Raw genomic sequence first — 24,452 nt, 5'->3', positions numbered from 1 at the left:
ATATTAGGAATCTAAATCATTCTAGTAGATCCAATGTTCTTGTGACTATCGCTATGCTGTCTCTGCATTTAGCCCATGTACCATCAGGTCCTTCAGTCTTTTGCTATCATGCCCTAATGACTTAGCATACTCCTTTTTAACATGTAAATAATTGGAATATTCAGTACTGTTTGTTCTCTTTTTTCCTGAAAATTATGTCTCTTTTTGGCTCGCTGCAGTGAGCTTCTGAAGATGGAGACCCGAACTACAGTGGCAACCAGTGGTCTTTCAAACCCATCATTGTCAGCTACCTCCTATGTTACAGATGTTGCTGATCACATTACCCATGTGTACAACTTCAGTGTAAGTACTCTTCTTGACTATGGCTTAAATATAAAATGTCATCAAGTAACCCAATAGAAGTGGCAAACCTTGTACAGTCAAACAAGCTCATAGCTGAAACAAAATCTAAAACCAAAACTAAAACAGCTTATCCAGAAAGTGGGCAAAAGAACAGAAAAGGGAGCAGAATCCAACAACTTGAAAACAGAGGAAAATAGAGCTCTTATGGAAATGGAATGAATGCTCCACTCATTCACGGCCCTACTTTTTTTTCCCATTAAAAATGCCACCTCTTTGAAAATGAAAGAAGATGTCAAAACTCTGCTCTCAACCGAAGTCCTATGAAAACCAATAGTCTGATTTTGTGCCACCATGACCCGCTGAGGACCAGCCATGTGAAGAACAAGATACGTAACCTGCCTGGCCACCAGGATTAATGTAGCAAATGATTAGTTGACACCCCACTGGCCTTAATCAAAAAACACCAATAATCATATATAGACTTCATTTTTGCAGGTTGTCAACTGTAAGAATAGTTTTCATGAGTGACCAACCAAACAAAGAAAGCGCTTTTCTATTGTTTACAATTTTCATTGCAACAAAAATTCATATTGCTGTGATTAGTTAGTTTGCTATTGATGATTATTCAAAAATAAGTTCACACAAAGTTTTGAATTTCATTTGAATTACAATGATAAAGCTAAAATAGCTGGGCAATTGTGTGTGTGGTGGCTCTCTCTCCCCTTCTTTTCCATTAGTATTTTAAGGAATAGGCAGCCTAGTTTCTGCTCATATTTTCATTTTGATAACTCTGCAAATATATTTCTGTTGCATCAAACTTTGTGTCAAGATGGTTGGGTTTTACCTTGTTTATTCAGCTATCATTTGCAGAGATGCCTGAGGTAAGGCAAGAAGTGTGACCGGAAGTGATTTAATGTTTACAAATTAAATTCATTCACTTGTTATTACTAACACTTCTTTTTTTTTTTTTAAAATGACCTTTTCATTACCTTTGCACCCTGTACTTACCTGGAGTTCTTTACTATTATAGTGGCTATACTGAGGCCCAGGGTTTGGAGTATTCCTTGTGTAAGTATCTTGAGGTGTGTGCTAATATCGTTTGTCTGGTTACACTTCAGACACGCATATCTTTTCATCTTCTTTCTATTTTTGCTTATTTTCCTTCTGTACATCTAGGTTTTTGTTGTGCTGCTTGTGCAGTGTTCTCCTGTATAAACCCAATAATATTTGTGCAACCAGTTAAGGCACATTCCGGAAAAATGATTCTTTGTCGTACAATATGGAGTTGCATGGCAATGGTTTGTCCATCTCAAAATGTCCCATGTGAATTTAGTTTACTGGAGTTCTTCATTGTAATATGAAGTGGTTGGGCGGGGGCTCAGGTTTTTAAGAATTTATTGGCAAATGGCAATCCTTCTTGTGCTCTTTTTTATTTTTCCTTCACCTCTTTTTGTCTTTGCATTGTAGATATTTGGTTCTGCTGTACAAAGAGCTTTCTGTGTTTGCATGTATGCATGCCATAGTTTCTATAGTCAATGAAGATGATGAAGATGTAATCCAGATAAGGAACTTCCTGTAAAGGTTTATCTTTTATTCTTTATGCTGGACATCCCTAGTTATATTAGTTATGCCAAATCATTTTTTCCTTGTAATCAGTGTTGAATTTCTAAGGGCAACAATTAGCTGCTACTGCACATTTGCAATCGTAGTTTGTTTGATTTATCACTTATAGAACTTTCTTTGGAGTGCATGCTTGTGTGTAAGCGAGTCCACATGTTTGTGTTTGTGTTTTGTTGTTGTTGGGGGCAGGGGGGTTGTGGTTATGGACTTAGTAGCTTGTTATGTTAATGCTAATAGATTTCCAACCTTGCATTTGCAGGGGAATATGAATAGTAGGAATGCTTCAAATTCAGCAATGACACGACAGGTTTACCAGTTATTTCCTGTGAACAATGCTTCCCGTCCATCTGTTGTTCGTCCATCTGCTGTTCGTCCACGCAGGCCAACCACTCAGATTCGACCTCCTGCTCCAGTACCAACATTTGGAATGCCCCCTCTTGATATTCCCGAATTGAGTCGTGACATCAACCGAGCCAAAGAGCCTGTGGAAGCATCAATGTTCAGCACTTCTTCCCCTGAGACTTCCGCTTTACGGATGCCACCTATCTCTTGGTGTGTTCCCCCTGCTGCAATCCATGATGTTGGGTCTCTCCAACATCCATATGGTGCTCCATTTCTTCAACCATTTCCACCACCCATGCCCCCAGCATCTCTTTTGCGAAGAACTGCTCCCACTCCAAGCCGTGGTCGTGTTATTAGCAGGGATGAAATCCGTGACATCGTTCTGATGATTTTTCAGGTCTGTCTCATCTGAACTTGATAATCATTTGGATGTCCTGATTAAGTTATCCTTTTAACTTCCTAGGATCGGCTGAATATACTGTTGGATTATTATGGTTCGAAGTTAGGAAGTGACATCCATGTGTGGGCCGGGAGATTTGGGACTACAAATTCTGCCAGTTCTCATGTTGAGTGGTATAGATTTATCAACATTACCGTAAAGATACCATCTTTTATGGTATTGGTAACAGTCTCTGGATGTGGGTTGGTTCTAGGATCAATTTTTATTCCTTCCTCCCTTTTGAATGACATGAATGCTCCCTTGGATTTGACATGTTTGAGAAAATAGCCATTCTATTACTGTTTATCAGTTGCAAAAGTAAGCAACTATATGTTCAAATAATCAAGATTTACCTTGGTAGTCTGAGTGGGGCTCATATTATAGGTACCATTGGCATAGTTTCATGGTAGTTGAGGCAGATTGTACTGCTCTCTGTGATCTCTCAGTGCTTGCTAATCTTTAATCCTCATCCATTCCCTTGGCTTGCCTATCTAATTACCCATTGTTTGCGTGATAGGACGAGGGCTTCATTGACACGGTTCATCGTGCATTTATGGAAGCCTGTAGGTCTGGAGCAAACTGAAGAAGAAGTTCAGAACGGGGAAAGAGAAGCAAGGAGTGACTGCTTTTCCTGGTGTTGCCTTTTCTATAGTGAAGCTTGCATGTTTAAGACCCCGCTCGCCTATGGATCTTGGCCGAGTCTGATCAGCTGAGAAGAAGGGGGGAGTGAGCTGTGTGCCGTGTGCTGCTTTCAGGGTGTCGCGGTTTGATTTTACGTTGTGATGCTGAAAACTGAAACGGTTTGCTTTGCTTTGCTTTTACTTTGTGTGATGCTGAAAACTCACGGTTTGCTTTGCTTTTACTTCGTGTGATGCTGAAACCTGAGACTGGCTCCTGCTCTCACTTGATTAAAAATTAATAATAACGATGATGATGGTGAAAGAGAAGAAAACTGAGACTGGCTTGTGTTTGCTCGTGATGTATACATACATACATATATATATAATGGGAAATGCTACTTTGACATTAAATTCATATTTTTTTGTATAATCACTTAAACTTTTCGTTGTTTTGATTATACTATCGAACCTAATTTTCGAGTTAATTTAACTCTTCTATTTTGATCTATTTTTTCGTGTGACAATCTAAATTTTGTATTGTTTTAATTATACTCCTAGATTTTTATTTTTGAGTTAATTTAATCTATGTACTTTTATGTGTTAATAAAAAAGAAAGGTAAAATTAAATGACAAAGTATACGTTACACTCTATTCACGTTAAAATATACGAGTTAAATTGATTCAAAAATATAAGTTTTGAGTATAATTAAAATAATAAAAAATTTGGATTGCGATGCGACAAAAATGTCAAAATATAATAATTAAATTGATTTGAAAATACAAATCTAAAAGTGTAATTGAAATAATAAAAAATTTGAATAATTATAAAAAAATATAAAAATATCAGGACAAATATAGATTTGGCCCTATTCTAACACTATAAGGAGTGACACTCTTATATTAGTGAATGTGCACACTTTCATTGATTAGACATAGTATAATCTATTCTATCGGTATAGGAATGTTACATTAAGTATAACTGTTCAGGCAACGTGTTTGATGTATAATATTTGTGGCGTGAGAAACCTGTTTTCTCTTGCAGATGATCCTTGCTTGGATTCTTGCAAATTTTTTCTGCTCTGTAATGTATATCCTGAATTTGTCTATGAAAATTAACATTTGCTAGAATTTTCATACAAAAAACTTGTTACCATAATCATCTTGAGCTGGCAATTGCTTTATGGGTTCCACATATATATATCATGGTACAACACATGGAGTTGATTTGTCTGTGCTACTGAGTTTTATTTTAAAGAATTTTCATCTTGGGGTTAGAGTATTTATACCCTTCAATTTACTATAAATATATTGAAGAATACTTGAGTCATGATAAAGATTAGAATTGTTATTGTTACGATAATATATACATTCATACTTCATCCATGGACTGGTACACACTCCCCAATTTGGTGGTAATAGCAATATCATTTCTTTAGAAAGGAAAAGAATTGTGTGGAATTTTCTAAGAAATCTCAAGAGCTAAAAGATATTGTTTTACCCTTTTCTCACTTAAATAGTCTTATGTTTTATTTTATATATTTTGTTGGTAAAATCTTGATCCTCATTTAGACATATAAATTTTATGATAAATATAAAAGATCTTTCAAGTTTTAAGTAAAGTTTGTATTTAGGAGTTTGAGTTGATTATTTAGATTTAAGCCGCGTATTTAAAATATCTTTTATCTAATCTTATATAATATACATTAGTTTATTATTTTTTATTTTTATTCATTTTAAATATTGTTTTCTTAATCTTAATATTAATGTGATTAACTAATAATAATTTTATTTTAAATTTTATAAAATAAAATTTGCATATATATTTAATATGGTTACTCGCTAACTATATCACCACGTGGCAATTTGCAGCCATGGGAACCAGGCCATCACTTCCTAATAGACAAGGCCACTTGAAAATATTTGAAAAGACCAGCCAGGAAAAGAGAACAGAGCTCCATTAATTCGTAAAGAGGGAAAAATATTTTGAGATATCAAAATTTTGAGTTCCCCAATTAGCCTAAGTAAGAGACACTTTCGAAATTGGTAACATTAGATATAAGGTAAGGCCATACAAGGATTGTACGCAATCTCCATATTCTCTACTTTTAAGTTTTTCTCCAAATGCTTCAATAGTTGTTAACTTATTAAGCATTAGAGAACCTATCTCAGAAATGCCCAAATTAATTTTTTACTTATTTTTGTAAGTACATCAAAAAAATCTTTCACATTCACGTCAGGCTTTACTCAATTCCTTAATGATCCAATGGTTAAGATGAATATGAAAAAATACTTTTCACCCTCACGTTTATAGTGTGTCAATATTCGAACTTTGATTATAACGATTCTCTAATTTACTTTCTTCATTAGAATCATGGGATTGAGCAGCGAAGACACTCGTGATGGAGCGTCATTTAAAAAAAATGCATAATTATGTATCATCAAATGACGTCATCTATGAGAAAGAAAGAGAAAAGGCTTAGAGCCATGTTAAAACACAAACACATTAACCTTTCTCTTTAGGACATGCATCAAGAATACTTTTCCAAAATCCAATTGCAGCCATCAACCCAAACTTGATGTGGTTTAAGGACCAAGAAAGAAAGATGAGTCACCAACCAAAGATGCCCAAAAAAGAGTAGCAGATAGAGCTAATCAAGAGCCAAATGAACAAGATGTAATGAGATGAAGAAAACCACCTCCAAATGGTCAAGTGGTGACAAAGAAGATCACCAAGGTTCATTCTAATAAAATTATTTAGTTTTTAAGGTAGATAAGTGCATTCCCATCGTGGAAGTCAAAGAATACAGAGTCCCATAATAATAATTGAGAAAATGGTCTGTCAAGAAACAAAGTTGATGACCCTAGTAGAAATAGTCATTATAATGAATGTGAAAAAATTAAAATTATTATAAGGAACCAACCAAGTAACGAGGGATCTAACTTGAATACAAGTGATCTAGAAGCCTAGATAAGACAACTTAAGAAGTTGTAAAAGGAAAATTATCATTACTTATAGGATATTCCACTACCATTTTTGTTTGTCTGACATTCTAAGGTATCATGTATCTTCTCAATTCAAACTTCCCCAACAAAATCCGTATGATAGGATCAATGATCCCAAAGATCACCTAGATCAATATTGGAGTGATATGGAGTTTCTAGGCACATCAAACACAATTGTATAAAGGTTTGTCTTTAAAATTAAAAATGGGTGCAAGAGAATGGTTCCAAGCCCTTAAGTCCTAAAGAATCCATAATTGCGAGGGCTAGTTAATTAGTTTTTCACTCAATTTGTCAATAATGAAGGCCAATGAAACCCATCACCAATTTGTCCTACATGAAGCAACGTCAGTCCAAGATGCTCCACTACTGCATACCATGCTTCCAAACAAAGTTGGTGACAGTGGACAAGCTAGATGAGCGAGTAGTTTTGGCCACTCCTATTGATTGTATTAGAAATGAAGAGTTTTGTTTTTTTCCTCTCCAAAAACCCGGTAGAGATTTTTGGCAAATCTATTTGCCAAAGCCCAAAGCAAATGTTAGACACAAGGCAAGAAGATAAGGATCCCTTAGACAAATAGGGAATCTAACTTTTATGTGAAAACATTTGTTGAAAGTAACTCAGGGGAGTAAAAAAAAAAAAAGAAAAGATTTAAGAGTTGGTGTACATTCGAAGCCTCGAGATATCATGGATTTAGCCCATTCAATATTCTTAACTATCAAACTTTAGCATAAATCAACAATAGTAATTGCCTAAAGTGGTCATAATCCCTACATATCATAATCGATAAACTAAATAACAACTAGTTATATACTTTTTAGTTTTTATAAATAGAACGACCATGATATTGACAAATATAAATATCATCATTTAAAGATAAAGTTCGAGAACTTATCCACCATATACCATTAGAAAAGGTAAATCACAAACCAACTCCATTATTAAGAAAAGCCCAAGGAATGATCAAAAATCTTAAACCTTGACAATCATCTACACCTTGGAGAAAATAGGTGAATTCATATACATATGGAAAACACAAAAAAAATCTAAATATTAGTGTGCCTATAAAAAAGTTGAACCATGCTTATAAGATGATTTAATTTGTTTTATTGTACTGTATTATTTCTTTCACTCAAATTACATATATACTTAAAAATATTAGATTAATAAAGAAAATATCATTACCTCCACCTTGTGAAAGAAAATATTAAATGAATGAAGTGTTAGAGTAAATGTATTATGCTTTATTACTTTTAATAAATTATATTGATATTATATAATTGAAACTAAAAAATAAGTTTGATATCATTCTTGGAAAATAAAAATTTATTCTAGAATTAAAATCAAGTAACAAGTTTTAACATTTTTTTTGTAATTTACCTTTTTTAATTATCTAAAGATTTTAAAATTAAAAATTACTTAAATTAAATTAATTCAGTTATTTTTATAAATTACTCTAATGAAAACTATTCATCTCTAATAAAAAAAATGGTAAGTTTCATGATTCTATTTTTATAGGGACGATATAATTTATTTTTAGTATTTATGATTCTATTTGGCATATTTTTAAAAAAAAAATCATCTTTGTTAGATTAAAAATATATTTATCTTGCAAAATTATTTATTTAAAAGTATAAATTATGATAAAGAGTAAAATACTGAAAAGTAAAACCACAACAAGCACAACGGTTTGGATGGAATTTACACATTTATGTACAAATGTTAGGGCTTTGAAGCTCAACAGGAGGAAAAGTCCCAAAAGAACCATGGCAGTGCTGAGCCTGAAGCAGGTGTTGGAAGACAAACAGGCTCGTGATCCCAACGCCATTACGGCTCTTGTGCTCAACCACAAAGCTCTATCCAATGTACCCAACTCCCAATTTCCATTCATTCCCATTCCTAAAGCCATTGCTGTTAGGGTTGCAATGAATCGTTGGCTGACAATTTGCAGGTTTATTGCTTGAGCGAGTTCAAGAACTTGGAGAGACTTGATCTCAGCGCCAACAGTCTTACTTCACTCGAGGTAGTATCAGCGCTTCTATGCATTTCCTGATCGAAGTGTGAAGCGTGAAGCGTTTATGTTCAAGTTCGACTAAGTTTGGTTTTCGGCTATTGGTTCAGGATTTGAAGTCGTGTGTGAATTTGAAATGGTTGTCGGTGGTACAGAACAAGCTCCAGAGCCTGAAAGGGATCGAGGGGCTAACGAATCTCACTGTGAGTATTGCCTTTGTTGTCAGTTTTTTTTTGGTTATTTGAGCGGTTGAACCTAAAAAGTGATAATATTTATGTTTGTTGTGATTGCCTCTATATTTTCATTTTCTTTAATGATTTTTTTAACATGAAATCATCTTCGTTTTTTGGGTTATATTTCCTGCTGCGGTTCAAGCCAATTTTGGCGGTTGTATAGATGAGGAGAACTAAGCTTGTTGCTCAAACTCTTATATTTATCATTCATTTGAGTGAGTTATTTCTTTGTTCCTTTTTTAACTTATCCCAGTGCCAATGCATTAATTGCTCAAACGCCAGTTATCTGCACTAAATTGTTGTTACAATGGTTCTTTGCTTTTAACTTGTTATTGCTCTGGTAGTGATCAAGTGGTGGGAGGAAATTGATTGATAAATGACCAAGGGGGTACAAGAGAACTCCTTTATATGCATTGTTGTCTATTTTACTGTATGTTTGCAGGTTCTTCTCTTTGTTGTCATGGGGGATAGGGTCATGATATTTAGGAACTTATGCTGTTACTTATTTGGGTGATTTCGTTTCTGAACAGGGATGAAAAGAGGTTAGTTGTTAGCCAAAACTTTAAAGTTACCTGTAAGGTAAAACATGTATCTTCTGAAACTGCTAATGAGTACAGAAGTAAAAAGGAGCAAGAGGGAAAAGTTGCTGATCAAATATGTTTCAGAACACCATTTTTTGTCAACTTAGTGTTGTTCCATATCTATTTATCTGAACCCCTTTTGCCTTCTATTTTATTCTACCTTACTTTCTCTATACTCTATATATTCTACCTCATTCTATTATGCTTGAAAATGGGGACCCTAGTCCCCTGTAACAGCAATGCTATTATGTTAGTTTGCCCTGTCGGAAGCATAGTTGTCAGTATTGTGTCATGTACCGTGGGAGTATAAGGGTGATTTTGTAATAAAATGTAAGTGAGGGACGAGTTAGGCAAGAGTTAGTTAGCTGCTGAGGGAGTAGTACAAAGTTTGTTGCTGCTATTCAAACTTGTACATTCCCTATAGCTGTAATCTGTTACAGCTTGTGAGAGAGAATCCCAGCTATATAAGGATTCTCTCCCTTCCGTTAATGGCATTGAGAAATATTATCACTATTCCATTGAATTCTCTCTCTCTACTTCCTTACTCCTCCCTTATTCTTTATGTTTTCTCCCTTCCACTCTCTAAATTCCTAAGTCAGTCCCTCGGGACCTGACATTCTGGTATCAGAGCATCCTTCTTGGGCGTCAAGCAACCACCATGGCAGACGGGACAGGGACAAGAATAAAGCAGATGGAAACGCAGCTACAACAGACGACGACATCCATAGCGGAGGTACAGAACCAAGTGGCATCGCTGGAACTATCGATTGGAGCGGGAGTTGATTCCAGAATCGACCAGGCAATGGAACGTTGGAGGACGGAGAGTCGTGAGCAGAACACTCTCTTTCGGGAGCAAATGATGGAACAAATGCAAATGATCGTGCGAATGTTCACTCAACAGCAGCCATTGAGGCTATCTCCTGAATTTCCTCCGCGAGACCGGACAGAGCCCATATTTCCAGGAGTAGGGGTAGAACCTCGACCAGGAGGAGCGTCGGAGTTCGAGTTCGATACGGACACAATGGGAGAAAATGTAAGGGAACGGAGACCGGGAGTAACGGTCCATCGATACCATCCGAACTATCCCACACTGAAGCTTGAGATTCTTTTATTTGAAGGAGAGAATCCGAGGTGGTGGTCGAGAAGGTGCGAACGAGTATTCTCCCTATATCAAATTCCAGAGCAGCAGAAAGTCACCATGGCTTCAGCTTACCGGAATGATACGGGAGATGCTTGGTATCAAGGGTGGCTCGCGGTCAAGGAAGGGAGCCCTTGGAGTGTGTTCGTAGAAGATTTGTGTGTAAGGTTTGGAGATAAGTGCATGCGGGACATTATTGAAGAGTTTAACAAACTCAAACAAGAAGGAACGATACGGGTATATCAGCAAAAATTCGAGGAGCTTAGATCGCTGATGATGATACATAATCCTCAGCTTTCCGAGGAGTATTACGTCTCGAGCTTCATCAGTGGTCTAGGGGATGAAGTTAGACCCATGATGAAGATGATGCAACCGCACTCGGTGAAACAAGCAGCCGAGAGTGCAAGGTTACAGGAGATGATCGTTGATGCCATGACCAAGAAACAAAGGAATTCGGCGAAAGGGGTGATCACGGGAGGTTGGCAAGCTGGAAATAGGTTGCCACCCAGAGAAGGTGGGTTCCAAGGAAGAGGTGTATTGGCTCTACCGGCCAATAACTCTGCTTCCGCCCAAGGAGGAAGTCTGATGGAGTAGAGGCGCGTAGCTGGCCTATGCTACAAATGTGGAGACAAATATTTCGTAGGCCACAAGTGCAAGAGGCAACTACTGTTGTTGGAAGGGGAAGACGAGGACAAGGAGGAAGAAGAAGAACTTTCGAAAAATGAGAAGGAGGACCAAGGAGAGATTTCGCTGCATGCTTTGAAGGGGGTTAACCATAGTAAGGTTATCAAGGTTGAAGGAAAGGTCAATAGCAATCCGATTATGGTCCTCATCGATAGTGGGAGTACTCACAGCTTCTTGGATGAAGCTGTGGCAAGAAAATTGGGATGTAAGGTCAGTCCTTCACTGCCATTGTCAGTCACAGTAGCGAACGGCAGCAAGGTGTTGAGTCAGTCCGCCTGTAGGGATTTCCATTGGGAGATGAATGGAGATAAATTTTCAACTGATTTGAGGTTGCTCAAGCTAGGAGGCTGTGATGTAGTGCTGGGGGTGGATTGGATGAAGGGAGTCAGTCCAATCAGTTTCGATTTCAACAAAGTGGAAGTGACTTTCGAGAAAGATGGCAGCAAGAAGATTCTAACGAGCAAACCAGAGGTGGGAGTATGCAAAATTATCTCGGGTAAGAGGTTACAAAGGATACTTAAGAGCAAGTTATCACAGGTGGCTCATCTATTTTCTATCCATACCATGGGTGTTACCCTCGGGGAGGAAGGAGAGGAACTTCAGCGGGCGCGCACACTGAGCAGCACCACCCATAGTCCATGGCAGGTACATGAACTTGACTCCCTTAACATACTGCTAATTGATTATAAGGACCTCTTTTCTGAACCAAGTTCCTTACCTCCCGAGCGACCCTATGACCATGCCATTAATCTGACGCCAAATACTGAACCAGTAAACCTAAGAGCATATCGTTACCCACCCAGACAAAAGACTGAGATAGAAAAACTCATAACAGATATGCTAAAGAAGTCCATTATCCAAACCAGCCATAGCCCATTTGCATCACCTGTATTGCTTGTTAAAAAAAAGGATGGGTCATGGAGGTTTTGTGTTGACTACCGTCAGCTTAATGCTATGACCATCAAGAACAAGTTTCCCATCCCAATTGTGGAAGATCTCCTTGATGAACTAACCAATGCTTCAGTTTTTACCAAGTTAGATCTCCGATTAGGCTATCACCAAATTAGGATGCGGCCTACAGACATTCCTAAGACAGCTTTTACCACTCATCAAGGGCATTATGAATTCCTTGTAATGCCCTTTGGCCTAACTAACGCTCCCGCAACTTTTCAAGCGTTAATGAATAAAATTTTCGAACCATATTTGCGCAAATTCATCCTAGTATTCTTTGATGACATTCTAATTTACAGTCCCTCCTTTGCACAACACCTAACCCACCTGAAAATCACTTTTGAAGTCCTTAGAATCAATAAGCTATATGTTAAGGAGTCAAAGTGTACTTTTGCCAAGCAACAGGTTGAGTATCTTGGGCATATTATTTCCGGTTCAGGGGTAAGCACAGATCCAAGTAAGGTCACTGCCATGGTAAATTGGCCTCGGCCTCAAAATGTGAAGGGGTTGAGAGGATTCCTAGGGTTAACCGGATACTATCGCCGGTTCGTTAAAGGTTATGGTATAATTAGTCGGCCTCTCACTAACCTACTGAAGAAAGATGGATTCAAGTGGGATGATACGGCTGAGGAGGCTTTCTACAAACTTAAGCAGGCTATGGGTGAAGTACCCACTCTAGGGTTACCTGATTTTAACAAACCATTCATTTTAGAAACTGACGCCAGCAACAATGGGGTTGGAGCAGTCCTGGTTCAGGACAGCAGACCCATAGCCTTCCTCAGTCAAGCCCTTGCTCCAAGACATCTCGGATTGAGCATATATGAGAAAGAACTGTTGGCAGTGCTAATGGCGGTGGAAAGATGGCGACATTATCTTGAGGAAGGAAGCTTTGTAATCAAGACTAACCATGAGAGCCTCAAATTCTTGTTACAACAAAAGCTGCATACTCAACTACAACGCAAAGGGATGACTAAGCTCATGGGTTTGAATTATGTAATCCAATATAGGAAGGGGAAAGAAAATCTTGCAGCCGATGCTCTATCCAGATGTCTTGAAGAGGGAAGTACAGCAGCCATTTCAACCATTGTTCCAGAATGGTGCCAAGAAATCGCTGCTAGTTATCTCTCAAGTGATAAAACCCGAGAACTTTTACAGCAGCTGGCCGTGGATCCTTTATCTAAACCAGGCTACACTTTGAGTAATGGAATGATTAGACACCAAGGCAAGTTGGTGATTGGGGAAGAGGAAGCTCTAAAAAAGAGAATTATAGAGGCACTCCACGCCTCTCCTCTAGGGGGACACTCGGGTATTGTGAACACCTATCATCGAGTTAAGCAACTCTTTCGGTGGCCAGGACTCAAGAAGGATGTTATGGAGTTTGTGATTAGGTGTGACACTTGTAGGCGGTGCAAACCAGAAAATGTAGCGCCACCTGGATTACTTCAACCCCTAAATATTCCTGGGGGGCCATGGGAAGATATTTCAATGGATTTTATAGAAGGATTGCCAAAATCAGAAGGTCGAGACTGCATCATGGTAGTTGTGGATCGTTTTACCAAATATGGGCACTTTATGGGACTGATTCATCCATATACTGCCCAGGAGGTTGCCAAAATATTCCTAGACCAAGTACTGAAACTGCATGGAACACCCAAAGCCATAGTTTCTGACCGAGATAAAATCTTTACTAGCTGGCTGTGGAAGGAATTGATGGGGTTGCTGGGAGTAAAACTAAAGATGTCTAGTGCATACCACCCAGAATCTGATGGACAAACCGAAAGGGTTAATCAGTGTTTAGAAATGTATCTCCGGTGTGTTTGTTTCCTTCAACCCAAGACCTGGCACAAATGGCTTCCATTGGCCCAATGGTGGTATAATTCCAGCCACCATTCAGCCATCAAACGGTCCCCATTTGAAGCCCTTTATGGTTACAAACCCCCACTTCTACCAGCATTGGCTGATCACTCAACAGTGGCATCCCTAGACGTATACTTACAGCAACGGCAGCAAGCTTTGCAGGAGATTAAGGAAGAGTTGGCTACTTCTCAAAATCGGATGAAACAATTTGCTGACAAAAGGAGGAGTGAAAGAGAATTCCAGGTTGGTGATGTTGTGTATCTTAAGCTGAAACCAGGACACCTACGGTCACTACTTCCCAATCCCAACTCTAAATTGCATCCAAAGTTCTATGGACCTTTTCTAGTGATTGCAAGAATAGGATCAGTAGCTTACCGTTTGCAATTACCAGAGGGATCCAATATACACCCAGTTTTTCATGTCTCCCTTCTCAAGAAAGCAGTAGAGGCACAACCAGCAAGCTCTATCCTACCAAACCTTCCCCACATTGAAGCTCCTCTCCGGGAACCTATAGCTATACTGGATAAAAGAGTAATTTACAGACAAGGTGCGCCAATTACTCAAGTCCTCATCAAATGGACTGATCATCACTTCGAAGATAACACGTGGGAGTATCTGCCGGACATTCTGAACCAGTTTCCGCGAGTGGCCAGCCTTCTCCATATTTCTTGTGGACAAGAAATGTTTTGATGGGCGAGGTAAATGTCATGTACCGTGGGAGTATAAGGGTGATTTTGTAATAAAATGTAAGTGAGGGACGAGTTAGGCAAGAGTTAGTTAGCTGCTGAGGGAGTAGTACAAAGTTTGTTGCTGCTATTCAAACTTGTATATTCCCTATAGCTGTAATCTGTTACAGCTTGTGAGAGAGAATCCCAGCTATATAAGGATTCTCTCCCTTCCGTTAATGGCATTGAGAAATATTATCACTATTCCATTGAATTCTCTCTCTCTACTTCCTTACTCCTCCCTTATTCTTTCTGTTTTCTCCCTTCCACTCTCTAAATTCCTAAGTCAGTCCCTCGGGACCTGACATATTGTAAAGGACAAGGTACCAGATTTTTCATTGATATGATAGGGTACCCATGCCAGATGATATCGCTATAATAATTTAATAATATATTATTAAAAATACAATTATTATAAAATTTTCTATATGAAATAACATTATAGAACCATATAAAACCATTACAATTGTTAAGAACATGCCAATATGCTTTTAAACAGATAATTTAACATAATAACGTGACAGTACTATTGCAATAAGTAATAATTATGACAAGTAGAGACGAATACTCTGTTTTAATCATAGTTATAATTTAAATGCAATGTTACTTCTAATTTGAATGTCATTTTTTAAAGCAAAATAAATAATTATTTAAAAATTTTATAAAAATACAATAAAATAAAATAAAATAAAAATAATTATTTTATTTTTATTATAAAATAAAATTATCTAGCTCTGTGTTGGGTATAGAGTTATTTCCAGGCTAGTTCACTAGCTTGGGAAAGGCTAGTTGCAAAGCTAGCCTGTAGCCTTGATTTGGACTTAATTTAGAAAACTGTCTTCACAGGTATTGGCGGTATTGCTGCTACCCTTGATTCCAACTTAATTCCCATGAATATCAGCTGATGCCACTGGTACATTTGGTGAAATAGGTTTTGTTTCTTGTGACATGCTGCCCGATACCAACCATTACAAAGCAGAAATAATAATTATGATCAGAAGTGTTCTTGGGGAAAAGTTTATGCTGATGTGAGCATATGAAAAGATGTTGCAACTATTGTTTAATTTGATGTCACTACATGAACCTTTTGGGTTGTGTTACCAAGATGTCATGGTGTTGTTTAGATATACTTTACCCAAAAGGTGATATATTTATTCTGGTCTAGAAACTTCTTCTGAAGGTTTGGCAATTCTTATGCTTTCTGTCCAAACTGAAAAGATAGATTCTGATTGAGATTAAGTTTGGATTTGTATTTGGTCAGCTGATGTAAACAAAGTATGTATGAAAACATGGATTCATGATTCATCAGCTTCTTCCAAGGAAATGAATCTTGAAGAAAAATTTCATATTGACAATAATTTGTTAAAAGCAAGTTTTCAGCTTCTCCATACAAATGGATTTGAATCAAATTATTGGTTTCTTTCGTAAATTATGAGAAAGGGTCATGTAAATCTTTAAGGAGAGTGTTTGGTTAAAGCTTTGTGGTTGTCATGATTTGTTTGCTTTCATGGAATGTGAGAGGATTGAACCACCCAGGAAATGCCTAAAAGTTTGTTTCTGAAAATGGTGGTACAAGCTAGTTTGTACTCAAGAGACCAAAAGTGAGGATATGTCAATGGAGATTGTTAGAAGTATTTGTGGCAGTAGATGAACAAGTCGGGTTGCTCTTGGGGCCTCAGTTATGGCATCAGGTATTTTAATGCTACCAGATGTATGTGTTTTTGACTTAGTTGGCATTATCGTGGGTGTTTTTTTATTGCATGTTTGTGTAAAAAGAAGTTTTGAGTGAGTGCTCTATAGGGTTTATGGGCGGATGGAGATAGCAATAATGTTAGTCTCTGGAGTGGGTTGTCCTTATTGAATGCTAGGCATTGCAGTTGACTTTAATGTTATAAGGTTGATATCGGAGAGAAGTAGTGGAGGCTCTATAAGGATGGCTATAAGAGTTTTTTTTCTCTGATTTTATTGGTATTAAATAGTTGATGGATTTGCCCCTGGATGGTGTTTTGTTGAGATTGGATAAATTTTTAGTGTCTTTTTTGGGAGGATCATTTTCTAAATGTTAGATAGTCTTGCCTTCTTCCTGTTTTGCTTGATTTGCGCCTATGCGGGGGATATGGGAGATGTGATCTAGGATTGACCACCCAGTTTTGAAAACATGTGGTTGAGGAGAGGAGGGGTTTATGGGAATTGATGGTTCTCTAATGCATAAGAGGACTAACCAAGCTTTTACCTTACTAAGAAGATTAAGCTATTGAAGAGGATCTTAAATGGTGGAACAGAGAGAATTTTGGGAATTTTAACCTTAAAATTGGCAAATTATTAGAAGAAATCCACTTCTTGGTGGAACAGAGTGAGGTAGAAGATTATTGCCATTGGCAATAGAAGTCTAGAATAGTTTTTCTCAAAGAAGGCTTATAGAAACACTAAATTTTTCCGCAAGATGGCTACTCTATATGCAGGGCAGCCTTGGATAGAGAGCAGGTCGTTGGGAAGGAGACCATCTCTAAGGCTATCTTGGAGTTTTATGCAACTGGCAAAGAAAGATGAAGGCTACCTTACTCAGACTGCAGTGTAAGTCTGTTTCTGAAAACCAAAAAGTGTCTTGATAGTCCCTTTTTGGAGGAAGAGGGCTTTAGGGGCTTTGAGGAGTGTGAATGGGGATAAGGCTTGTAGCCCTGATGGGTTTTCTATGGCCTTTTATAATGATTCATTTATTACCCCTTATTCCCATGAAAAGAGGTTGTGGATCTTAAAAGACTTGATGCTTATTGACTTGGTGGGGATTGGTTATAGAATCTTTTCTAAAATTCAGTCCAACCTTAAGCTAATAATATTTATCTAACTTTAAGCTCAAATCCTGTCCAACAGTGTCAGGGAAGGGAACGTTACCATGTTGTTGGGTTCACAAATTTTATTTTATTTATCTAAGTAACATGCCATCTTTTCAGCTTGATCACTGTGTTACTGAATTTGGATTAGGATATGGGCAAGCATTCTGGGAAAATATTGAGAACTGCCAAGTGGTTTCTGGAAGAACTGCTGGGAGGGGGCAACAGAGAGGGGTGACCACATGCAGTGGAAAGAAAGACATTTTCTTGAGTACATTCAATATGTATGACAGGAGCTTCTTATCCCTTTCTAGTGGCATTTAGGTGAATCAGAGGTCAAAGAGCCAACTGGGTGACATCACACTGGCCGTTGAAGACGTCACACAGAGAGACTGGGTAAGCTTGGCCTCCTGCTGCATTTTGTAAGTTGGTGATGCATCCATTTTGACATTCTTTTCAGGTTAGTCCCCCTCTTTACTAACCTGTTGAAGGTAAGATACTTGTTGAGTTCTTGGATATGAGCCTTCTATCCACATCCTCTTAAGGTCCCAGCTGGTGAGGTACCCAGCCCTGGTTGAGATTCCAGAGTTTTGAGGAGAATTGACTATTGGAAAGGACCTGGGGTCTGAGCAGAAAACTTGCCTAGCTGGCATTACACTTGAGTTACTGGTCCAAGGTGTGGCTCTATCAGGGGTCCTCCAATTGAATGTGCTTCCACTTGAGTTGCTGGCTCAAAGGCATAAGTCTGCTCTTTGTCAAATGAGCAAGCCACCATCTTCCAGTTACCTTAGAGGCCTAACACATGGAGCCAAGCTGGTTGTTGTACTTGTTAGGGAGAGATTACTATATTGCAAGACTAGGGGACACCTGCAGTCTATAAATCATATATCAACTAAATAATTTCCACTATTTTGAATATAAATATTAAATAATAATTCGTCAAGTGAAAACATTGTTTGAGGATGAGTTTGTAATTCTGGTATAGCTAATAAGAATAGTTTTTGCTCCCCTTATTCATTTTCTGTCATTTCTCATCTATATTCCCTCTTCATCTCCCCATGATGTATGATACTGCAAGCCATGCTCACTGCTTGCTCTTGTTGGAATTAAATCATGTAAAGTCACTATAAACTCACTTTAATGGACAAAACTAAAATTAGGATTATAAGGCTTATAATTTCACCCCTTCTGTTTTTCTAGCAATATGTATAATAAGAGAAAACTGCATGCTCAATTTCAGTGCCACCATCAATTTGGTTCTATCTTCATTTTACTTTTCTTTTTCTATTGTGATTGACTATTATTGCGGATTTGTTTCCTTGTACTTCATAGTCTTTTTATGTGTATCTCTTCCTAAGTTTTAATATTTTAGATTGAGGACATTGTTTAGTGTTTTATTTTTTTAAGATGCACTTGCAATGCTAGTTGGCACCATTGATTGAAACTTAGTGGACATTCTCAGTCTTATATCCAAAATTGTTGAAATAGTTTACTCATTTCAGATTAATTATCTACTCATTGGTACTGTTCCAATTTGATTTACTTCAATTCTTGTGGACCAGGTGCTGAATGCTGGCAAAAATAAGATTAAGTCTGTGGATGAGATAAGGTCTCTTGTAAGCTTACGTGCTTTGATTTTGAATGGTAAGATCCAGCTTGAATTACTGTGTCACCTCAAGATTATGTATAAATTAGTTTTGTTGGTTGAAAAATATACAATTCTAGTTTATCATATTTCCTCTAAAAAACTGTGTTTTGCAGATAATGAGATTGTTTCCATCTGCAGACTTGATCGAATGAAAGAGTTGAACACTCTAGGTATGACTCGATGAGTTCTCTATTATCAATTTCATATCATGCGTGGTTGGGTTTTTTTGTTAACACTAGCATGCTATGGCATATTACTGAATTGGTTTATTTCTTGTAAAGTTAACTATTACAAGAACAACATACCAAGACCTAATCCTCCTACTACGTCAGTCTGGCTAACTTTCTATTTCATCAAGCACCTCTATCTATGATCATATAGTTTATAAGGTTTTTCATGCCGTGCCATGTTTAGTAATTTACCAAGGTTTTTTTGTAGTTTTCCTCTACCTCTTATATTACAAACTGCTTCCATTCCATTCACTTTCTTCACAAAAGCATCTATTGGCCTTCTTCTCACATGACAAATCATCTTAATCGCATTTCATGCATCTTATCCTGAATAGGAGCCACTTTAACCTTATTACAAATAATTTTTTTTAATTGTCATTTCTTGTCTCGCCACACTTCTACTGTAACATTTTCATTAGTTATGCTCATATTTTGCACATTTTGGTGCTTTACTACCTAATATTATGTGCCATATATTACAGCTGGTTATAGCCATCTAGTAAAACTTCGTGTTTAGCTTTAAGTTAACCATTACGTATCTTATTTTTTCTGACATTTGTAATGGTCTAGTCACTGTGGATTTGTAGATTTGTATACCCAAATGTCAACTGTAAACAATTCTTATGCCAATGCAATAAGCATATTATATTATATTCTTCTTTTGACCATGTACTGTCTTTATCTTCTTTCATGTTACATAGTTGGACTAGTTATAGTTTTGTATGAAGATGAGCAGTCAATTTAAGCTGTTCTAAACTGATGAGAATATTCATATTCAAATAAGTTAATTAATTAGACTATGACAATTTAGAAGCTTTGATGATATCCTGATAGCAATAGCATAAATATTGCTCTATATCATCTACTGAAAACATCCATGGCTCTTTGCCTCTTTTTATTACATGAACCTTGACTTTGACTATGATTTAATAATGTAACTTGCATTCTTTTAGAGCGACTTTTACAGGACATGCTGTAGTTTTTTTTTTCTTTTATTTAGGGATAGCATTAATCATTTTGCTTTTGGGAATTTTGAGTTGTTCTTTCTGGATTTTGTAAGCAGTTCTTTCTAGAAATCCAATTGGTAAGATTGATGAGTTTCTGTTCAAGGTGAACTCAATCACAAAGGTGAGAAACAATACTCAATGAGCTTTAGTTTAATTCACTATGAGTGCTGGGATTCTAACTTATTCATGATTCTAGCTCTCTTTATCTAATTGTCAACTTCAAACGATTAACTCAGTTAAGTCCTGCACTGAGTTGAAAGAGCTCCGACTTGCTCACAATGATATCAAGGTATTGTGTATCTTCTTATTTACTTCGTCAGCATGATACTTGAATCCGAACTTCTAAGCTTTCAGTTTTCCACTTAATCAATGCTTTTCCAAGTCATTTTAATTTTTCATCTTCCCACCCCTCTTTGTAGTATTAGTTTGCTCTCATCCTTTCTTTCTCAACTGCTCAGACTCTGCCATCTGAGTTGGTCCATAATTCAAAACTTCGGCTTTTGGATGTGGGAAACAATTTGATAACAAGCTGGTCTGACATCAAGGTAGCCATTTGTTGACAAATTTTGATGATCTTTACTGATATTGGCTTTTGTCGAGATTTCCTATTATATGTTTTCATCCTATGATGTAGGTGCTATCTTCATTGGCTAACCTGAAGAACCTAAATATGCAAGGCAATCCTATTGCTGAAAATGTCAAGTTAGCAGAAAAGGTTGTGATTGTTTCTTTCTGTTGATACACATTTTTTCTCAATGTTGCTTATACTTCCAAATGACCATTGTGGTAATATTGTGGCTGTAGATCAGAAGGCGCTTGCCAAATTTGCAGATACTCAATGCCAGACCAGTAGATAAACTAGCAAAGAATGAGAAGGGTGACAGGGATGAGAGAGTTGATGATTCTTCTCTTCATGTTGCTAACAGACAAGGGTCTCGGGGGGAAGAGGAAAAAGATGTTAGCATGAGACACAAGAACCCTAAACAATATGCTATTGGTCAGAAGACTCCTAACAGTGATGACCAGCATGATACTGTTGGAGATGTTGAAAGGGGGAGAGGATTCAAGAAACAGAGTCAGAAAACCGTGGTAGTCATGAAAGAAAAAAATTTAGGTCAATATGAAGACAGTGCTGTCACTGACAAGAAGTTGAAGAAAACATTTAAGAAAATGGAAGAACATAAAGTTGGTATCCCGGGGATTCAATTAACAGGCCCTCCTGTGAAGAAGGAATTGAAGCGCAAAAAGGATAAAGCAAGTCAAATTGAAAAGGCAGAAGCTCCAAGCCACAAGGATGACAGTACTGTCACTGATAAAGAACTGAAAATAAAATCAAAAAAGTTGAAACAGAATGAAGTTAATGTCATTGACGATGGAGAAACTCCATTCTCAGAACTTTTCCACGATACTGGTGAAAATGCTGAAGATGATAAAGCTATTCGGAGTGTCAAAACCATTGATAACTTAGTTACCTTCCCCCCGAAGAGAAAGAAGATGAAAAGTAGGGGCAAGGTATCTGCAGTCCAGTTGTCTCTAGTAGCTGAAGTTGGACTGGGTGGGCCTTCAACTTGGGACGATTGAGCTGTTTATGCAAGGGGCCATTTCTTCTAGAGGCTGTGCTTCTAGGTGCTCATCTTTCAGTAAAGCATCCTTATTTTTTGTTCTCAATCTCTTCCACACCTCTTCCTGAATTCACTTGAGAGGTGAAATTATCTCCATTCCTGTCATGCAAATTTTAAGCTGCTGGTAGAGACATCTGCAAGGATGGGCTGGATCTATGGGTTCTGCTAGTATTACTTTTAACAGCAAAAATTATGGAACTCCTACGATTTCTCCTAGACTTGGATTTAAGAATTATACATTGAAGGGTTTATTGTTGCTGGAGTGGAATTATTTTCCCATTGTGCTTGTGTTATTGTAATTATTTTATCAGTTTCACATCCTCTCTCGCTGATTAAGCATCCCTATAGACTCTGCCACTAATTGCTTAACCATTTTCGTTAACTTGTCTTTTGCAGATTATATCACTCAAGTCAATGGAATACTAAATGAGGTATGTGTTTATGTTATTCTGAGGAGGGAGATCTGGCCATATCATGCCCAAATCTGATTTGCTCTTGGCATCAGTCGTCACGCTTTTGTGGTTGTAAGTTCCATTGTACTCACTATTATCTAACGAGATGAAGAATGCTTCTCTTTTCATTTGCTAGGTGGAGATGCATTGCAGTGTTCCATCACCAGAATATATGCTTTACTTGTGGTCCAAACTCATATGCGCCTTTTTTATCGTATTACCAAGCTTGATGCTCAAGTGTAAAAAGAGTTAAGAACTTAACCTCCTTTGGCAGCTATGTTTCTCTTCCTTGCCTCTCTGCTTCTGAACATTTTACTGCATATAGTTGGTGCCAATGCTTTTAGGAATGAAAATGTTTATGCTAATCCAGCACCTTGTATTTGTCACAACAGCCTATTCTTCTAAATGCCAGAGAAAACTTTTGAAAACACGAGTTAAAAGAAAATAATAGTAACTGCTTTCTTCTGGTCTCGGGGCTCTTGTCGAGCATAAACAATGCCATAAATGTCTGTTTTTCATTTTAATTGGAAGCTGATATTTGCAGTCTTCAAGATTATGGACAATTTATATGTTCAGTTATGAACATATTATTGACAATTTATATGTTCAGCAATATGCTTTCACACCAACACCCCAACAGGGCCAAGCCCATTGATTGGGTGAACTGATTGAGCTTACAACTTTGATTTGTCGGCACTTATGTATCAATTTTTGATTGGTTTAATGAATATTAAATCAAATGAAATTTTGTGTTAAATTTTCTTTAAGTAAATAAAATTTTAATGTCTTTTGGCGAGCAGTCTATTTGATAAGATTTTAAAAACAAAAATTGAATGCCCTTATAATTATTGTTACTTATATTATTTTTGAAAATGCAGAAGCCTCCGTTAACACATGGATGAGATCCATATAGAGGTGAGGGGAACATTTAATTTATCTGATTACTTATAGAGGAAGTTGGTAATTAAACTGATTTAATCAAATTTATTTATGTATAATAATAAAATTAAACCAAATCGATATTTTAAAGATTGGTTTGACCGAAATTAATTAAAAATAATCAATATAAAATTGTTAATCAAAATAATTAAATCTTTGCCAAATAGCGGTCACCGCAAGATCCATAACATAAATTTCTTTATAATCATTTAAGTATCATGAAAACAAATCAAAATAAAATATCTTTATTGTAAAAAGGACAGAAATTTCAAGCGGGACAGCGAGAGAGAGAGAGAGAGAGAGAGAGAGAGGGGAGCTTTGTAAACAGCCGGTGATGAATAAAGTGGCGAATCCCTAATCCCTGACACTTGAGACAAAGAAACCATTACAAAAATAAAATCCTCTTGACAATGGTAGTGAGTGGTGGCCGCTGGCCAGTTCACGTTTTTGTCGCTACGCTATTCGATTTTCGTCTGCGATGCCATCCCAACTCTCCAACTTTTAGCGCATTTGCTTCGCCGTTGCAGCCGATCATATACCGACGCCACGCCTGCCTTCCCACTGAAAGAAGAAGAAGAAGATGAAGACATTTGACAAAATCGAGCGCTTCTTATTATTTATTTTAGTGCTATCTATCTGTGGGTGGCTGAGGCTGAGGTCTGATTGGTTCACTCGCGGCCGATCATGGCGCGGACCGGCTTTTGTCTCCAAGTCCAGCCGCTGCTGCGGCTTTGCCCTAACCCCAACTTACCCTATTATATTATTACATTACCTTCTCTCATAGATTCGCGTCGCGACAAATCAGAAAGGCGCTACGGAAGCGGATTATTTGTTTGCGCTGATCAGCGCGCGGCCATGGATTGTGAGATGGGAAGCATCAATTCCTGCGGCTGCTTGTAAGTATCGATCCTCTTTATCCGGCTGCAAATTTCACTTGAAATACGAATTGATAAATAAAGTCATTTAAAAATTAAAATAAAAATTTTAATAGATGAAGCAACCTATTTTTTATTTTTATTTTTATTATCATCATCATCATGTGGATATGGATATGGTCAAGTTTGACAATAATAAGGGGAAGATTTAAACATTAAAAAGGATTTTAATTCTTGAACAAATATCCTATATATATATATATATACACAAATTATACATACACATATATATAATATATATTTA

At 37.2% G+C, this 24,452-nt stretch overlaps 2 protein-coding genes and 1 long non-coding RNA gene across 5 annotated transcripts in view; all 3 read left to right on the top strand.

Annotated features, from left to right (window-relative positions):
• The window catches only part of LOC127811638 (pentatricopeptide repeat-containing protein At3g12770), a 99,412-nt gene extending 97,623 nt beyond the window's left edge, over positions 1 to 1,789 (top strand). The window contains exons 3-4 of the mRNA XM_052351678.1: positions 219 to 342; positions 1,373 to 1,789. The gene's annotated coding sequence lies outside the window, so the exon portion shown is untranslated. The remainder of the gene's footprint in view (positions 1 to 218; positions 343 to 1,372) is intronic.
• Positions 1,790 to 8,056: 6,267 nt separating this feature from the next.
• On the top strand, positions 8,057 to 22,804 carry LOC127809193 (plant intracellular Ras-group-related LRR protein 9). 3 transcript variants are annotated; one of them, XR_008025099.1, is made up of 12 exons: positions 8,057 to 8,229; positions 8,316 to 8,387; positions 8,486 to 8,578; positions 18,938 to 19,019; positions 19,137 to 19,193; positions 20,317 to 20,381; positions 20,457 to 20,549; positions 20,719 to 20,805; positions 20,895 to 20,975; positions 21,065 to 21,886; positions 22,279 to 22,313; positions 22,471 to 22,804. XR_008025099.1 is itself a non-coding variant. In XM_052347957.1 (11 exons), exons 1-10 carry the CDS (start codon positions 8,059 to 8,061, stop codon positions 21,839 to 21,841), a joined length of 1,578 nt encoding a protein of 525 aa, XP_052203917.1. In that variant the 5' UTR covers positions 8,057 to 8,058; the 3' UTR covers positions 21,842 to 21,886; positions 22,279 to 22,804. The 3 variants fall into 3 exon arrangements, 1 of the variants encoding a protein (XP_052203917.1); XR_008025098.1 differs by having other exon boundaries at positions 22,279 to 22,406; XM_052347957.1 differs by having other exon boundaries at positions 22,279 to 22,804.
• Positions 15,267 to 18,823, top strand: LOC127809209 (uncharacterized). Its single transcript, XR_008025101.1, has 2 exons — positions 15,267 to 17,118; positions 17,527 to 18,823. It is a non-coding gene; the product is annotated as an uncharacterized LOC127809209 (long non-coding RNA).
• Positions 22,805 to 24,452: the final 1,648 nt, after the last annotated feature.

This window comes from Diospyros lotus, chromosome 1 (assembly GCF_014633365.1).
Source record: "Diospyros lotus cultivar Yz01 chromosome 1, ASM1463336v1, whole genome shotgun sequence".
NCBI lineage: Eukaryota > Viridiplantae > Streptophyta > Magnoliopsida > Ericales > Ebenaceae > Diospyros > Diospyros lotus.
Note: the sequence above shows the minus strand (reverse complement) of the source record. Positions and strands in the feature narration are given on the sequence as shown.